The 19149-nt window shown below is 46.6% G+C and overlaps 1 protein-coding gene across 2 annotated transcripts in view; it reads right to left on the bottom strand.

Moving 5' to 3' along the window:
- The window catches only part of TG (thyroglobulin), a 238538-nt gene that overhangs the window by 111472 nt on the left and 107917 nt on the right, over positions 1 to 19149 (bottom strand). For both annotated transcript variants that reach the window (XM_057735105.1, XM_057735107.1), the window contains 2 exons: positions 3732 to 3866; positions 1698 to 1862 (listed from right to left, as the gene is read on the bottom strand). In XM_057735105.1, coding sequence (XP_057591088.1) covers positions 1698 to 1862; positions 3732 to 3866 — 300 coding nt within the window. The remainder of the gene's footprint in view (positions 1 to 1697; positions 1863 to 3731; positions 3867 to 19149) is intronic.

Here is a 19149-nt window from a genome sequence, read left to right as displayed (position 1 = left end):
ATCATCTGAAGCGGAGAGTGAAGACAGAAAATGTAAAAGCTAAAGAATTTTGAGGGAATGCAAGCCTGCTTTCCCACAGACAGTGGTATTTAAGCCTCCCTCCAGAGGCTGCTCAGTGAATCCCAGACTGTACAAGATCCAACATGGGGAAAAGGTTTGATGTGCATTTCACCCTTTGGAATCTTTTGCAGAAGGGTGATTTCTTTGTAGAATACCCACATGTTTAGGCCCTGTGACTAGCTGGACTAAGAAAACAGCTCTACCTGTACATGAGGTGCAAACAAACAACATCTACGTAGATATATGTGGGCGTGCACCTTTTGCCGGAAATGTGAGCATTTCTCATTGAATTTGAGACACAGAATTAAGAGAGAAGCAGTCTAATTTGTTTTACAGAACTCAGACCTCACAGTGAAGGCATTTCTCAGCAGGACTACCATGCAGATTAGCTATATTATGGGTGAAATCTATCTAACTCGACTAAATGATATAAACAACCTGAGAGAAGGCAAGCCTTGAGATTAAGGGCCCAGGGCCTTAGTTTATAGGAATCAAAGTACTCCCAGGCCTGGGGAACCTCTCCTGATCTAAAGGCTGAGGTGGAGGAGGGAGGAAGACAAGACATCACTGGATCCAGACAGGCCTGAGGACCACTCATGCTCTAGGACGGGGCAGGGGCCAAATTCCACTGCTCCCTGGTTTTGTTAATAAAGTCTTATTGGCACACAGCCGTGCCCCAGGATTTATTATTGTCTGTGGCCACTTTCCTGCTTCAACAGCAGAGCTGAGTAGCCATAACAGACTTGTGGCTGTAAAGCCTAAAATATTTATCATCTGGCCCTTTACAGAGAGAGTTTGCTGCCATCTGCTCTTGAAGATAAGACAGCAGACTCAGCCGACATTTCTAAAAAGTTATTCATGTCACCCCGTAAGCGTATCTAATGGGGGAGGAGCGTCCCCCAGGCTGTCGGCTCCCATGTTTCCTGCTCCACAGCTCTTATTAGTTCCCTTAGGGATGCACTTATATGCTGCTTTCTCCTTTCTTGCTTCACCCCGTGTCCCCAGCACCTAACACAAGGGCTGACACACAACAGCACGTTACTGAATGTTCCTAAACTGAACTGAGCCAGGAGTGGCTGTCCTCTCCCGTGATCGTGGCATGGTCGTCAGGCGATGCAGTTCTGTGGGTGAGGACTGCCTCCAGAGAGAGGAGATCGGGCTCCCAGTCCTTTCTGTCATCACTAGCTGTGTAAAATCAGAGAAGTAGCTTAACTTCTCTGGACCAGAGTCTCCCGATCTCTAAGACGGGGATAAACCCCTTGTCTCGCCACCTCACAGGAGAGCATGAGGATGAAATGAGATAAGGCATGGGAAACAGCATTCTAAACTCTACAATAGTAATAAAAAGTGCCCTATTTAATTATTCTACTCAGAAACTCAAAGGCCAAAATGGCTCCCATAACTCAAAGGAAGTAATGAGTAAAGGCAGTGCCGAGAAGTTCTAGGTCAGAAGTAAGGTTTTTCATCTTCTTTCAGTCCATCCTGTGTGAGTACCATATAGCCGAGGATGATTTTGACCGACTTTCCCTGAAGAACCTCAAAAGCCACTGCCTATGAGTCATCAGATGCTTGGACTGTCCCTCCCAGCCACACCCAGGCCCTTGGGAATGGCTGCAAAGACACAGGCCAGCACTTACTTGGCTTCCGGTAGATGTGGGTGGCCTCTTCACGGACCAGAAGCTGGCAGTTCTGGGCCTGCAGGCTGTGTGTGCAGCTCTGGGTATCAGCATAGAACATGCACCTCACAGCACCAGGTCGGGTCTGCAGAGTGGTGACGAGGCAGGCCTGGTGACGGGAACACTCTGTGGAGGAGGAGAGGAGTAGGCATTGGGCCTGAGAGATCACCTCAGTCGCGTACCCAATCATACATCCATGAATCCATGCATCCATGGACCCATCCATCCATCCATCCATCCAATCAAACATCCATGAATCCATGCACCCATCCATCCAACCATCCACCCATCCATCCATCCTACCATCCAATCAAACATCCATGAATCCATGCACCCATCCATCCAACCATCCACCCATCTATCCATCCTACCATCCAAACATCCATGAATCCATAAACCCATGAACCCATCCAACCAACCATCCACCCATCCATCCATCCTACCATCCAACCATACACCCATGAATCCATGCATGCATCCTTCCATCTATCCAAGCATTATCCATCCATCCATTCATGCAATTATACATCCATGAATCTGTGTATCATCCATCCACCCACCCTTCCATTCATTCCAAGATAATCTGGGGTACCTGGAAGGAAGGAATTAACCTGGGAGAAAAGACCCTGGGTGGGTGCTCCTCTGCAGTCTCCTCATCGTCCTTCAGGGTCAGCCCAAAGTCAAAGTTTCCAAGAGGATATGCCAGCCAGCCATCCTTCCATCCAACCATGCTTCATAAATCTACACATCCACCCATGCATCACCCATCCATTCACCCAATTACACATACATGCATGCATCCATCCATACAGACACTCACTTCATTCTGGCACCAGGCACAGTGCTAGGAGCTGGGAATAAAGTAGTGGTGGTTGGGGACCCAACCCTCCCATCAATCTATTTTCCACACAATGGTCAGGATTTTGGTTGTTTATTCACAAATGTGCTCTTGTCATTTTCCTGCTTAAAACACCTCCATGGCTCCCCACTGGCTTCAGGATTAAGTCATACAAGACAAGGCTCTCCATGCTCCAGCCCTCCCTTTCCTCTTCAGCTTCTTCTCCCTCTGCCTCCTTTCCCATCATACCCATCACGTTCTATCAGGGGTTATGTTCTTCCCCAAGTGTACCAAGTCCTGCACTACACAGTTTTCGGTCCTAAGAACAGCTATGAAAATAGTGCTGCTTCATTTGATTGAGCAAGCTGTGCACTGCCTAAAGGCCTTATTCATAGCCCAGTCTCTGTGCTGTGGCACTGCCCAGAGTTGTGCAATGTACAACCTGTACGACTGTACGTAGTGGCCCTGTCTGTAATATGTGCATATTGTTAACCAACCTTGTAGAGGAGGAGATCCATGGACTCTCAAAATTGAAGAAATGTAAATGTTATCTAGTCTTGGCCTCTTTCATAAGGTAAAGCCATTGTAGAACATTCTGATCATCTGGTCACCTAGCTTTAGTTTAGATATCAGTGACCGAAACCCTCTAAAGGAAGTGTGCATCTGTGGACCACTTTGCCTATGAGAAAGTTCTTCATGTTGCACTGAAAAAAATGTCTCTTGAAATTTGAGTTTTACCCACAGGTCTTTGCTTTGCCCCACGAGTTTGGCCAGAACAATCTCCTTCCTCCTCGCCACAATGGCCCGCCTGTAATCTGAGGACGGCCGTCACAGCTTCCACACATCTTCTCCATCTCAGACGAACCCCCTAGATGCTTCCTCTGACCTTCCCCTGACCTGGTTCAATGTTGCTCATTTTCTGGCTGGCTTAGCCCCTTGGAGACCTTGACCATGGGCCAACCCTACAGGAGGATGAGGAGGCTGCAGAGCAGGGCCCTACCTGGGTCCTCTCTCCGAGGTGAGCTCCTTCTGGCCAGGCACCCCAGGTGATCTTGGGGTCTCCTATGTGTTTCTGAGGTCAGAACCTTGAGGAACACTTGTGTGAGAGGGGCCCTATCCTGATCAACCCCCTGCCTGGAGGTGGAAACTCCCCTTACCCCACAAACAGCGGTCTCGGGCTGCATAGAAGTCACCAGTGGCAACGGTGCTGATGTGGGCAACGTCAAAATTCCTGATGGATGGATCAACAACTACTGAAGAGAGGGCCAGGGCCTGCCACGAGTCCAGAGTGACTAGGAGGGAAAGCAGGGGACCGTCAGTGGAGTGCCACCCAATGTCCCCAAAGGGCACCCCAGGGCACCCTCCCAATGGTCTGCATTCTCATGTGACCCCGTTTCTTTATCCATCTCTCCATTCTACTATGACCTTTAAGATTTTTTTATGAGTTAAGATCCATGCTCAAGCCTAGGGATATAGAGGTAAAAGAAAACAAAACAAACAAACCAATAAAAGCAGGGGCATTTCTACTGAGCAGCTCACAGTAGAATGGGAGAGAACGTGAAAGACAAGACAAACCTAATAGTACAGTTGTTATAATGCAAAAATCAGAATAATGCTGGTAACTGTGATAACAATAGGCTCCTCAGTGTTTGTTATGTGGTGCTTTGTGATATGCTGTCCAGGCCACTTTCAGGACCCAGGCTCTCATTTCCTCCAACTGCTGGGAAGTTGGTGGCTGGGGCTCCCGGCCGAGTCCCTCTCCAGGAATTACCTAGGTCTAGGCCAGCTGCCTCCCCTCTGCAATGTCAGCCTTCATCCCCAAACCAGTCCATGTGGGTATACAAAGGTCCAGCCCCCTTGCTTCAAGATGGGGCAACTCCCAAGTGTCGGCCCAGTCTCACAGCTCACTGAGGCATCAATGCAGCCATGGTTTGGTTTGCATTGCCCTTCTACTTCTCCCCCGGCCCAATTCTGCCCCCTTGTTTCCTTGCAGGTGTGGCTCCGAGGAGCACTATGCGCTCAACTTTCTGCGTGCAAATCTCCATCTCGGAGTTTATTCCCTGGGAAACCCCTGCGAAGACATCCTCTTTAAAAGATGAAGCTGGTGAGGCACAAGGATGGCTTGCCCGAGAGCGTGTTGTTCTTAAGGAGTGGAACAAGATGGAAAGCAGGTCTCTGCGTCCAGAGAGCCTGTGCCTCCATTGCTCTACTGTGCTGCTTCTCGGTCCTTGCCCAGGACACGCTGCACAGAGGGAGGGAGGGACATCTGGGTGTGGCTGCCAGAGAGACGCTTGGCAGAGGCAAAGAGATTGGCCAGAGCACCTGTGTCGCTGTGAGGTCAGAGGTGACCCTGCACAGGGGGCTTAAGCTTCCACCGTGAGGAAGGACTGTGGGTCCAGGTGGATGGGCGCATCAAATGGGGTACGATGTGCCTCCCAAAACAGGCCTCCGTGACCACTCGGGAGCACCAATACCAGAATGCTGTAGGGAGCCGTTCAGTGGGTACAGCAGTGATAGTTAATGGAGAAAATCTATTTATTTATTTGTTTTTCCTTTCTGTCTTTGACTCTTTTTCCCCCCAGAAGACTGTGGTAGTTTACACTTATGACAAATATTTGTGAGCATTTACTTTGTGCTAGCAAAATGCAATGGCAGTCTTAGGTGTCACACTTCACAGTTTACAAAGTGCCATTAGTTATCGCTCAAGCTCTTTGGGGTGTTACTCCATCGCCTTGGTTTCCTCCTCTGTAAAACAGCATCACATTTGATCCCCATAGTGCCCCCACTGGGGAAAAGGGCTGTAACACCTCCTTTACAAGTGAGGAGTCGGAAGCTGGGGGAGGTTACGTGACTTTCCAAGAACACTGAGCTGGATGGTGACCAAACCAGAGACAGACCCAGGTCTCTTGGCTCTAAGCCAGTGCTCCTTCCGCCCCTCTGAGCTTCCTACAGAGCTGAGCATCCTCTCAGGAAAATTATCCCCAGGTAGGAAAAGGTCATTGCCTTTGATAGCACCCTACTCTTAGCTATATGGGGAAGCCTGTCATTTTTATCTTGAACCTGTCTTTGACACCAGAGTTCTGAGAGTCACTAAAATCAGAATGGTAAATAAAGTAGCAAAACAATCTAGCACCGCCACCCTTTTTTTCAATTGAAAAAAAAAAAGAGAAAGAAAGAAACAAAGAAAGAAAGAAAGGGAAAAAAAAAGAAAGGAGGGAAGGAAGGAAGGAAGGAAAGAAAGAAGGAACAAAGAGAAAAAAAGATTTATCCAGAGAAGTGGCCAAATAATGTAACCAGATTTCATATGGACTCAGCCAGAGGAAGGTGAAACCCCTACACTTGTCCTGGAGCTGCAGGGCCATCCTCAGACTCTGGAACTGTGTATTTCTGAACTTGGGACCTGGCTTTCCTGCAAGAGACCCTGGGCTCTCATTTTCTTAAGCATCCTCCACCTGTTGCTATTTTCATGGTCAGTACAAGTGGCATTTTTGCAACATGACCAAACTGAGGTGCATATTTTTAGATGGTGAGTATACTGCAATTTCAGAGAAGAGTTATGATGGGATTTCAGGACTGAACTTGCCAATTACGGTCTTAAAATGGAAGCCTTGGCTGCCCTCCACGTTTAGGTTGATGTCTAGGGGAAAGCGCTCTAATTAAAGGGTGCATTTCACCTCCAAAGTGAAAGCCAGCCCATCTGTCACCATCCCAGGGCCTGGAGCCAACTCTCTGCCACACCCCACATCTGTCTCCCTCTCCCGGCCGCAGGACCCCCGGAGGAGCCATTGCTGCATGCAGAATCCAACATCTGGGGTTCCACATGCATCTCATGAAAATTCTGAGTTCTTTGTGAATGCGAAAGCATGGTGAAGCATGAAAGCTGGGGGATCTCGGTAGCATTTCATAAGAGTTTACTGATTTGCCAAGAACCTCGTAATACCATTGCTATTTAATGTTCACGGTCACCCATGCTGTGGGTACCACTACTGTGCCCATTTTACAGATGAGGAAACAGATCCAGTAAACACACCCAAAGGGCTTAGCTGATAAGTGGCAGTGCGTGGGCTTGAGTCCAGCTCCTTCAGCTTCAGAATCCACTGTTTACTCCAAGGCTAGACCTCCTCTCTGGGTGAAAGAAGTAGTAGAGGCTTTCACACTCACCCAAAGGGATAGTCTGCTCCAAAATGCAGCATCTGTGGTTTGTTGATTAATTCTTTTCCTTTGTTTAAAATATACTTTACAGATTGCACTGTCAGCATCACTTATTTTAAAAAGGAAATCATTGGAGTTCCCTGGTAGTCCAGTGGTTAGGACTCAGCACTTTCATGGCCATGGCCTGGGTTCAATCCCTGGTTGGGGAACTAAGATTCCACAAGCCACATGGTGCAGCCAATAACTAACTAACTATCTAACTAACTAACTAACTAAATTCCCCTTGAATTTGAAATGCCATGTTTATCATATATTAAATCCTATATATAAATGAAATTTGTTTGGTGAACACCAATTCTTTTTATTCATCTCTGCTAATTCTGGTTCTATTTCCACACTGCTTAAGCTAGAATCACTTTATAATATATTTTATCATCAAATGGTAAGTTTTCCCATATTATTTTTCTTTTAAAAATATTCTTTGGTTATTTACTTACCAGATGAAATCCAAAACCAAATGTCATAAGTTTCAAGAAAACATTTTGGGGATGTTATTTGGAAAAAATAATTTGAGAAAAAGATTTTTAACTTTGTTATGTTTAATTTTTGATGTTATTAAGAATGGAATGGGATTGTTTTCCCATTATATTTTTAAAATGGCTTCAGTTGACCGAAAGGAAAGCTATGTATTTGTGAGTATTTATTCTCTAACAGGACCTGAACCCACTCTGAGTGTAACTCACAGACATAGTTGAAGCTCAGTCTCATATCTCTGCAGCTACTTTGGGAACAGGCCCATAGTAGATTCCAGAGGTAGGGAATAAACACCATCCAGCAGCTCTAACTAAAGATGGCATAAATGACACATCCTTGGTTAAGTAGCCATGTTCTAGGAATTCATCTCAGCTCCTCTGTGACTCTGGGCAAACCACTCACCCTCTCTGAGCCTCGGTTTCCTCATCAGTAAAATGGGGATATTACCAGATGCTCTCTCCTAAGGTAGTCATTGGGAATGAATGAGTTACTGTGTGTGAGCTGCGCAGAGCCTGAATGGGGTAAGATTAGTGAAATCGGCCACCTCCATTGTCTCTGGGCTGAGCTGCTGGGTTCTTGCTGTGTTTGGGTCACTGTCTTTTCAAAACTATGGAGTTAGGAGCCTGACTGAGGTGCTGGGGGAAGTTCTCTAAGGCATAAAGGAGCCCAAATCACTGCTGGTGATTTCAAAACCGTCCTTCTGACTTAGCCTGACCTGTTCCCCCTCCAGTCTTGTCCCAGGACACCTGGCTTCCTGCCCACGAGGGACTCTGTCAGCACCTCCCCTCCTGCTTCTGGCCCTGGGACTCCTGGTCAGGCCTTAGCACAGCGGACCCGGATGCATGTCCGACCAGGAGGCCTGCAGCCGGATGCAGCAACATTTGGAAACAGCAGCATTTCAAGGTTTTGTGAGCCCAGCACATTTCAAACAAACCCATCGCTGCCCCTCCCTCCATCCTGCTCTTTGCCCCCACACCGGGCTCTTCTTTCCTCAGGGACTGTTTCCACCATTCACCCTGTTGTCCAACCCAGAAACCCCACCATCTTCATCACCTTCTCCCTCACCTCGTTCTGGCTATTCTGCCTCCTCAGCCGCTCTGGGAACTGCCCTTTCTTTTCCACCTGGATTCTGGCCTCATCAATTTCACTCCAGTTACAGAAGCTCCAATTACTGAGACCCAAACAGGCCTTCCTATCACCTGCCCCCTCATCCCCTCTCAGACCATCGACACACTGCAGGCGGGGTCACCTCCAATCTGATTACAGCACCCACTGCCCAGGGTCCTCAGGGTAACAGGACGGTGAGTCTGCTGGGGTCTCCAGTGGCACCGCGCCCCTCCCACCTTCACAGGGTGGGCCTGGGTGCTCGCCACAGTCACCCATGCACCAAACACACTGTACCATCATAAGTAGAAAGAGATGTTGCTTTCCTATGTAATTTGAGTTACTTATGTTAACTCAGATCCATCCTACTCATAGCGGATGGGGCACCGAGCCGCTGGAGGAACAGTCCCAGGGCACCCCCAAGGTCACAGGGCACTCCCCAAGGTTACAGAGGCACTCCCCAGGTTACAATGGCACCCCCAAGGTCGCAGAGGCACTTCCCAAGGTCACAGGGCACCCCCAAGGTCGCAGAGGCACTCTGCAAGGTCGCAGGGCATCTCTCAAGGTCACAGGGTAGAACCTGGTCTCAGACCCTGCCAGCATGGTTTCCATCTGCCTGGCTGTAGCCTGGGACCCCCTTCCCAGCAGCACACGCCCTCCCTCTCAGCCCCTGACACAGACCTGAGCTGCAGAATCTTGACGACTGTTTCGTACTATAGACAAGCTACACGTGAAACAGTTCCTCAACAGGTCCGAGGACCTTGGAGGAGAACGTGGCTTCGGAGGAACGTGGCCCTGCCTGCCCACTAGCAGAGGGGAGAGGGTGACTCTGAAGGGGAGAGACACTCACCCATGTCACACAGGCCTCTCCTCTGTGACGGGGACAGACTGGCAACACGTGCTACCATCTAGTGGGTCGGCAGATTCACGATGATCTGATTCTGTCTTACATACAATACTGAGATGGACAGCATTACTCCTATTTTACAAAGGAGAAACGTGCAAGAGGGCCAGAGAGGGCCAAAGCCTTGCCCAACGCCACACAGCTAAAAGGCAGAGAGCCAGCACTGAACCCAGGACAGCCTATGCCATCACGTTCCCTTGCACACCTAAGCATTGCTGAGGGTGGGCGGGGCTGCAGGGAGGGGGAGGGGCCACATGACCTGCCACCCTGGGTACCGGCAGGCCTCGGGGTGATATCAAGGTATTTCCATTCCCTTCCAGACAGCATTACTCCCTTTAAATGCAGCCTAAGCTTAAAAAAATAATTAGACTAAAATATGTTTGAAAATTTTCACCAATCTATGGAAAGCCGTATTTAATTCCCTTTCCTCCCTCCCTCCCTTCCTTCCTTTCTTCCTCTTTTCTTGCCTTCATGTCTTCCTGCCTTCCTTTCTTCCTTTCCAGACAGACATCAGTTAAAGAAGGAAATGTTTGATTTTGATTTCAAGGCTCAGATAGAGTAATTGCAGCTGTTAAAAATAGCTAAAACCAAACACAACAAACGCCCACGTAACTGAAGACCTGTGTTAGGACAGGAGGAACAGGCCTGTTACTTCCTGGCTGGGTAACCAAGGGCAAGTCCCCACTCAGGCCCTCATCTCTCTCATTTGAAAAATGGGGAGTGGGGGGTGGGGAACCTTTCAATGTTTTTTAATCAGATCAAAGCGCAGAAATGTCAAGGCAGTTGCAAATGCCTGACCTTCTCTCCAGTGTTCCAAATGATCACAGACCCATGTTTCAAATGAAAATATCAATGTGATTTTCTTAAGAATCACCAAGAATGAAGATCATCAGTAGAAACTCTGAAGCACTGAAAAGAATCCAGGATTCTCACTGTTCTTCTTGCAATCAGAACCAAGAAGAATTCCTTTCTGCTCCTCAATGCTTATCAAAGTGATAGGCGCTCAATATGGAAAAAGCTTGAGGAAATGTTGGAGGTGGTTTCCACGCCCAGGCTGGCCGGCCGGAGGGGACGGAAACAGCAACGTTTTGAAGCTGTTCAACAGGAAAGGCCTTTCAGACAGGAAAACCATTTCAGGCACCAGCAAGCCTCTGTGACCTTGGCGTAAACAGAGGACAACAGACTCGCTGACGCTGCTTTCACAGCTTTATGGCCCAAGCTCTCGCTGGTGGAAGGCACTTGCATGCTGTCATTATTGGACAGGACCAAGACTCAGACATCCTGATTTCTCACCAGACACTGCCTTTCAGGTGAAAACCACGTCACACTGGGCTATTTTTATCCTCATTAGCACTCAAAATAAAAACCTAGATGTTCCTTTGATAACAGGAAGAAGAAAAAAGAAACCCCTTATTATTTTGCAATCATTTGAGTGATGAAGATGGGACCGGAGCTAGCTGTCGGTCTAGCATGTCTTCAGAGAGAAATTCCTAACACTTGCCACAGACCCTATGGACACATTTTTGCATTGATAACACTAGAAAAGACCCAGAAATGTATTTACCTCTGTTCAGCCTTCAGAAACCTATTTTTTTCAGCTCCCCAGGAAGCATGCTTTCATCTTTAACTTCGCACCTCCAGAGCTTAGCAGAGCGGTGACAGTGAGTGCTGTGGGTGGAATTGTGCCCCGCGCCCCACACCAAGATTCACCCTTCAAATTCATCTTAAGCCCTGGCACCTCTGAATGGGACCTTATTTGGACATAGGGCCTTTACAGAGGTAATCAAGTTAAAATGAGGTCATTAGAGTGGTCCCTAATCCAAAAGGACTGCTGTCCTCATAAAAGGGGGAAATTTAGACATAGAGACAGACATGAAAGGAAGATGAGCAGACCCAGGGAGAGGACCACCCTCTATAAGCCAAGGGGAGGGTTCCAGGACAGACCCTTCCCTCCCAGCCCTCAGAAGGAACCCACCCTGCCAGCACCTTGATCTTGGACTACCAGCCTCCACAACTGGCAGAGAATACATTTCTGTTGTTTAAGCCCCCGGTTTGGGGGATTTTGTTATGTAGCCTGAACTGATACAGGGAGTGGATATTCAATAAAAATGTCCATCCATTGATTCACAGAGAGCCTGCTGCACCGTCCGTTGCACAGAAACGCTGATCCTCATGATAATTCTTCTCATGTCAAATAACACATTAAAATGGTTACTATTTACAAAGCACATCCTGTTTGCCAGACGCATTGCGATATGCTACGTGTGTTGTATCATTTAATCCACACACAGCCATGTGCAGGGCTATCCTGGCCACCACCGCATGTACTTGGGCCACTCTGGGAGCACCCTGCCTGCCCAAATCCCAACTCTGCCCACTGCCAGGTGTGACTTGGGGTAGATTGCACTCTGTAAACTGAAATAGCCATGTGTCACCTGAGTCATATAGCGGGGCTTCCCATGTGCTAAGGGTCACAGTTTGCTATTGATCCTTCTAGCCTCCCTGGGGGAAGGGGCGGAGGCAGCTGGGCCAGTCCTCCCACCTGGTTTTTCCAAGGCCATGTCATGGTCCCCAGGGTGTGCCGTGGCATGAAAAGTCAGTGGGCCTTGGACACACGGTGAGGGTGAGGGCTGAATGGATTGATACCTGCAAACTGCTTGCAGCATAAGAAGCACTCGGTAACATTTATTAAAGATTTACCCCTTGTGTGTCATCTTCCAAAGCCAGAGCTTCTACCTCTGCCGTGTTGCTGAATGCATGAGGGCCTATATGCTGTCACTTGTGAAACAGAGCACTTTCAATCAAAACACTAGCATTAATAGTACTGATAGGACTGCTGCCACCCTCTCACTTTCTTGGGCGAAACTGTCGCACACTGGGGGGGTAGGCCTGGTTATGTGGCCCAGGAGGACCAGGAAAGACCCACTCAGACGATTCAGGGACTTGGGAAGAAGGATGGAGAAGACAGCACATCTTCAGGCTAGGACGGGAGTCAGCAGGACTTTTCTGTTCAAAGTCAGATAGTAAATTTTTTAAGTTTTGCTGGCTACATTCATTCTCTGCTGCACACTGTCTGTATGTAATCCCATTCTCAGCTTACAGGTCTTGTACAGAAACAGACCGCAGGCTGCAGTGTGCGACCCCCGGGCCAGTCACTGTGCACCACGATGGGTGGAGGGTCTGTATTCTGGGAACCAAAAACTCAACAGGAGACGTGACAGGGAGTTTTTGTACTTTTTCCAGGAATGAGGAGTCATCTGGGAAATGCCATCTGGAAGGTAAAATATTGTAATTTTATGACATGTCGGTAATTGTCCTTCCTAACTTGGCATATTAAAGTCCTTTTACCAAATGACAATGATTGGTTTGTTTTGTTTTTTTAAAATGGTTCTTATTTGGTAAAATGAAAAGCTGGCAAACATGAGCTGCCCTCCAGTCTGAGGATAGAATCCAAGTCCTGCCTGTCTCCTCTACATGGATGTGGTCTTATTCTACCCCGACCCAGCCTCCTGCAGCTCCCAGCCCTCTGAAACCATCCCCCGGCTGTCACATCAAGTCCCCAAACCTGTCTCACCCTTCCTTATCCACTGTGTCCTGGAAACAAGGGTTCTTGCCATAATGTCCCCTCCCCTCATTTTGAGTCAGTCTTCTAGATATGAAACCTTCCAGTAGGTCTCCTCATCCTTAACTAGGGATGTCTGGTCATTCTCCCACATTCTTCAAATTCTTTGCCAGCCAGCTGGTAATTTTCATCTTCACCCCAAATCCTGATAAAATCTTGGGGAATTTTATCACCTGTGGGGAAAGTAGATGGCCCATTTCATATTCTGGTCTTAGTTTCCTGACCTCTTTAATCCCAGAACACTGTATTTGCACTCACTCCAGCCAAGCACCTCCACAACCACATCCCAAACCTTGTCACAGCACTGAGCTCCATCACCTGTAAATCCTACTTGTCTAAGTGACACTTGGTGTTACATCCCACAATCCTCCTTCCTTCCAGCATTTTTAGACCTTAGTCCGTTGAAACCAGCTCTTTAATTTCACTGTGATTTCTACTCTCTTACCCCCTCCATGTCATCCACCTTCACTGGCTTATCATAAACCAAGACCTCCCATTGGCTAGTGCATCATTTCAACTTCCCTTCTGCCACTGCCCTCAACCCCCCTTCCCTCCTCATGGGGTTAATCCAATGGATCTGCTTCCTCTGCTACTTGTCTTGGCCTGAGCACAGCTAAAGAAATACCCACAGACAAACAGATTGGCGCCTTTACAACTTTTGGAGCTTCAGCCCCCACTGAACTCTCAACGCAGCCTGACGATGTAGTCCTCTCTCTCCTCCGTTCTCCCCAGGCCTAGGCATTGCCATGACCCCTGCACTCTCAGCAGGTGCCTGACCTCTTGCCTCCCAGAGAAAGAGGGACTGTGAACAGCACCAGCTTCAACTCCCCATCCCCCTTCTACTCTCTATGAACCATCCCATCTTTCCCTCTTTGCTTCTCCTGAACAGAGAAAGGGTGGCTGTTTGAAGCCAATTCCGCCATCAGTGCTGGAGAGCTTGTTCTTCCTCACGCCCTCAGGGACATCCACCCACCCACTATCCCCCCATCCGGCCCCACTCCCACCCCTCCTTTATGCCCATTCTACCCCTGGACACTGACACTTCACTCTTTGCATAAAAACATACACACATTTCTCTGTCATGAAAACAAGGTTTCATAACTTGGGGTCTGGGTTTCAGGGGGTCTGTTTCCCTGAAAATACACACAAAATTTGGTACGTATGGAGGAGCACATTGTTTTCAATACGTTATCATGGGTGATCTATGACCTAAAAATGGATAGTACCAACTAATGTTCCACAATTCTTTTTTTAGCTGTCAATCTCTTTCTTTTTCTTCAGAGCCAAGATCTTTTGGAAAGTTTGTAGTTTCCATTTTCTCAAATCACTATGTAGTGTCTTCCCTCATCACGCTGAGAAATTTGCGAAGGGCTCTTTGTGACTAAGCCGATGAACGTTCACAGTCCCCAGCTTGCTTGAAGGTACTGACCACATGGCCCTCCCCCGGTTTCCACCACACCACACACCGCTTGTGCTCCTTCTAGCTTTCTAGCTACTCTTCTGCTCTTCCCTGAAAAACTGCAATCCCTCAGAGATCTGTCCCTGACCTTTACTATTTATATCCTCCTCACTCTCCACGGGTGATCTCATGATCCCCATGACTTAAAACGCCACTGACATGCTGGCGATTATCAGATGTATCTCCAGGCCAGACCTTCGCCCAAGCCTCCCGCTGAGATATCCAGTGCTCACTAGACACCTCCCCGAAGCATCCCAAATGCAGCATGTTGAGAGCTGAACACTAACCTCTTACTTCCATCCTCACCCACACTCTTTAACTGGTTCCCTCCTTACATTCTCTATCTTGGGAATTGGCACCCCACCCATGGGACTGCCCAACCTGAAATATCCAATGTTATCCTCGGCTGGTATTTCACTAGCCTGAACGTTCATCTAGAAAGGCCAAGATAGAAGGAAAGTCAAAATAAACATTTATTTCAAGTCTAAATTTCAGTTTCTACCCTTATAAGTGGATACCCTTCACAGGGGTAAATGCATCTCTCTGATTTTCTAGCAAAAACACACAGCCTCCAAGCTTCCACACGTTGTCTGCTGCCTCCCTCACCTCCCTCTCCAGCCTCTTCTCTAATCTGTCTACTTCCCGCCACCCCAAACTCATGTCTGGTGGTCTAGCAAGACAGCCTGTGTTGTCTGACTTTGTTCACTATTTCCCTTGCCTGCACTTACAAACTGAAGTCAGTGTGTGCATATGATGAGCTCATCTCATCCTTCAAACCCCAACTCAGATGTCGCTTCCTTGGAAACCTTTCTAAGACTCCTTCCTCCACCACTGCCCAGTGGTTTTTCTTCTGCTCTAAGTATCTTATAAACATGTCTAGTGTCCCACTAATATGCTGCATCGCAACTCACTTATGCTTTTTTCTCTGTTAAAATTATGAGCTTCTTGATGTGCCAGACATATACAATGGAATATTACTCAGCCAAAAAAAGGAACGAAGTTGAGTTATTTGTAGTGAGGTAGACGGACCTAGAGTCTGTCATGCAGAGTGAAGTAAGTCAGAAAGAGAAAAACAAATTCCATATGCTAACGCATATACATGGAATCTAGAAAAATGGTACTGATGAACCTAGTGGCAGGGCAGGAATAGAGATGCAGATGTAGAGAACGGACTTGAGGATGTGGCAGGGTGGGGGGTGGGGGAGAGGGGAAGCTGGGATGTAGTGAGAGAGTAGAATCGACATATACACACCACCAAATGTAAAATAGATAGCTAGTGGGAAGCTGCTACAGAGCACAGGGAGATCAGCTTGACGCTTTGTGAAGACCTAAAGGGGTGGGATAGGGAGGGTGGGAGGGAGGCTCAAGAGGGAGGGGATACATGTATACATGTAGCCGATTCACTTTGTTGTACAGCAGAAACTAACACAATATTATAAAGCAATTATGCTCCAATAAAAAGGTAAAAATTAAAAACAAATTTTGAGCTTCTTGAGATCAAAGACTCTGCCTTAGTTTGCATTACTTCTCCAAGACCTATCATAATAGCATATAAAAAATATTAACGATAGAAAGAGTAACATCAGTGTAGCTGACATTTATTAAGGGCTCTAGGATTCTGCGTGCTAAACAGAATTAACAACATTACAATTTTGCAGGAACTGCCCAGTCCATAAATATGTAATTAATGAGGGAATGAACAAAGCTCCTTGATTAATAAAGGAGAAATGGGATACACATTCTTTTTTCATCTCTATAAAGATTAACACTATAATTATTCACATAGCATAAGACGTCAGTATATAATTGTTGAATAAATCAAGTAGTTGATCAATTAATCACATAGGAAACAAATGGGGGGCATTTGATTTCATAATATCTCACTTTTATGTGGTGCATTCCAGTTTGTGAAACACTTTCATTTACACTGGGATGTTTAATAATGACATCAACCTGCGCATTAATTGTATTACTATTACTATTTTACAAGGGACTAAACTGAAGCTCAGAAGTGGGGAATAACATGGCTAACATCTCAGCTCATGACTGGCAAGCCAAGGACTTGACCCAGACTGCCCCCTCCCAATCCCCGCCCCACTACAGCTGCCCATTTCTCTCCATGGCTCAACCCCAGACTCATAAATTTGTTCCTTTTAGTGGCATGTACATCTCAGGCAGGGGTTTTCAAAGACATCTGAAATGGACCAGCGTCTGTTGAGGTTATGAGCTTGTGGTTGGTAAGTAACCATCTTTTACATCACTAACTTCAAAGACACTTCTAGAAAAATGTCTAAGAAAAAAGCATACGCATGAAACCAGACTTGGAGCTATACTCCATCCATGTCCTCATGGCAAACCACCAAATGTATCACAAGCAAAATTCCCAGTGGAAATTCGAAGGCTCACATTGAATCTGGTTTCTCTCTAGGAAGTTTGACTCCTAGCAAGTGGAACTTCCCAAATTCCACCCACATACAAAGGCTATCTGGGAGATGGCATGGTAAGTGGGTTACTGAAAGCATCTGACTCCTCTTTCTCAGGGTCATCACTCTTTCTTGAGTGATCCTGGGGAGCTGGGGGAAACTGCAGAAATTCAGAGGCACAGATGCTCATGAGAACCAACATGAGCTGCATCACTCCAATAATGCAGAGGCTTCCCTAGCGACATGGAGCGAGAGCATGCGACAGAGGCCATCTTGACCTCTCAGTGGCCTGTAGGTAACTTGTACAAGGTCACAGAGCTGGTTTGAACCCAGGTGGGCAACACTGCACTCCCACCCTCTGCCTCTGCAGTCACTGTGGGGGTAGGAGCCGCTGCTGCTGCCACTCACTCACTAGACGCGTTAGGTATCACACTAAGCATATGCCCTACACACTTTCACCCACGTCTCACAGCAACTGTGGATGTAGATGATACTATGAAAACTCTGCCTCAAGGGACCCGAGGCTCAGAGCAGTGAGGTGATTGGCCCTGGTTACACAAAGTAGGAATAGAACTGGAATTGAAACCCAGATCCGCCCAATGCCAAGGTCTCTCTGCTTCACTGCTTCTGCCTCTAAAAACATCTGCCAAGAGCCTCCTGCTTGCCTGTGGGTAAGTTATTACAAAAACAGAAGAAAAAAAAAAAAAAACCACACCTTAAAGCCTAACTGAGCTAATCATTAGAATTACCAAAATAGAAAACTTAAAGAGAAACTTAGAGCCATTTAAGCTCCCCTCCTGAGACAGCGAAGGAACCTGCAATATGCTTGACTGCTCCACCCGTGCGGAGGTCAGCTTCTCCACCTCACTCCATCACAGCAGGACAGCGATGCCTTCTTCCTCCATCCTCTGACCCTGTGCCCTCGCACCTCATCCCCACTGCCCCTCCAATGATGCCAGATGCCCTGTCTGTACTGAAGCCCTCCTTCGCTCTCTTCTGTGCTAGGCTCCTCTCGGCTTCTGAACTGTGCCCATGGGGGAGAGAAGGCAATTGCTTCCTTGATAAATTGAATTCAGTTCCACCGAAGAGGCCAGAGAATTCAGAGAAGACTCAACAGTGGGGGAAAAAAATCAATGAAGAATGACCAAAGGATCATTAAAAAAAATTTTAATTAAAATAAACTGTGTTGCCATTGGTAACATAGTATTAACTTTTTTAATCAACAGGTAAAATTATTATAATCTATAATACTAAAGGAAATCTACCACTGCTGATGGATTGCATTCAGGGATGGTTTAATCCATGTCAGCTACATGGAATGATTAGAGGGGGCCTAGGAAGGGTAACCCATCTAAAATATTTCCCCCAAATGCTCATCAAGTCATCTGAATTTCCACTCTTAAAAATAAAATCTTTCTGGTTCACTCACTTGTTAAAATATGACTGCTCTTGGGAAAAATATTGTATTAAAAAAGAAGGCAGTGCCTAGGTTGGCATATTTTGTTCTTGGCTCTCACTCCCTTCAACTCAATCGGGCAAATAAATCCTTGACAGATCATGTACAAAACTGGCATTGTCTGGGGAGGAAGTTATCAAGGTAAAGCCTTTGTTTTCTCCAGCCTCTAAGATCTAACAAAGGTTTAAGACACAATTATTCAGCAAACATTAATAAGTGCCTCCCAGGCTCACTATGTGCAGCTGCACAGGTTGTATACTGTACAATTGCAGGGGCAGCATTGACAAAAATGACCTGAGAGAAGGATCCCTTAGAACTGGCAGTGCTTGACCTCATCTAGCTATTCCAATACAACCAATCTTCACCAGGCATTGGGTGCAGCAAATTTACATATAATATACCTTTCAAGCTTAATAACAACCTCTTTGAAAACATCATCATCTCCATTTTATAGGTGAGACAATTGACACTCACAAGTATCCTTTAAATTGGTCAAGTTCACATACCTAAGGAGTGGCAAAGATAGGATTCTGTGTCTCTCGTTTTCCAATCCGTTCATGTGGTTACCATTCATTGATTTATTCATTCCTTTATTTATTCATTCTTTCAACAAACATTACTTGAATCACTATTCATTTTAAGCACTAAACTAGAGCAAGGTAAATATTTATATTTTTTTCTTTTTTAAAAAAACAAACAATTATAAATAAGATTGAGAGTCTACTAGACACTTTGCTAAGTGTTTAGGATCAAACCATGAATTACAAAATATCTGCCCTTTGGAGCAATGAAATCTAGCAAGCAAGCAAGAAAAATATATTCATTCATTTGGCAACTACTTCCTGAGAACTGACTGTGTACCAGTCAAGCTTCTAAGAGGAGAAAAATATAGCAGTGAACAAGCCAGATAAAGTCCCTGCC

The sequence above is a fragment of the Hippopotamus amphibius genome, chromosome 5 (assembly GCF_030028045.1).
Source record: "Hippopotamus amphibius kiboko isolate mHipAmp2 chromosome 5, mHipAmp2.hap2, whole genome shotgun sequence".
NCBI lineage: Eukaryota > Metazoa > Chordata > Mammalia > Artiodactyla > Hippopotamidae > Hippopotamus > Hippopotamus amphibius.
Note: the sequence above shows the minus strand (reverse complement) of the source record. Positions and strands in the feature narration are given on the sequence as shown.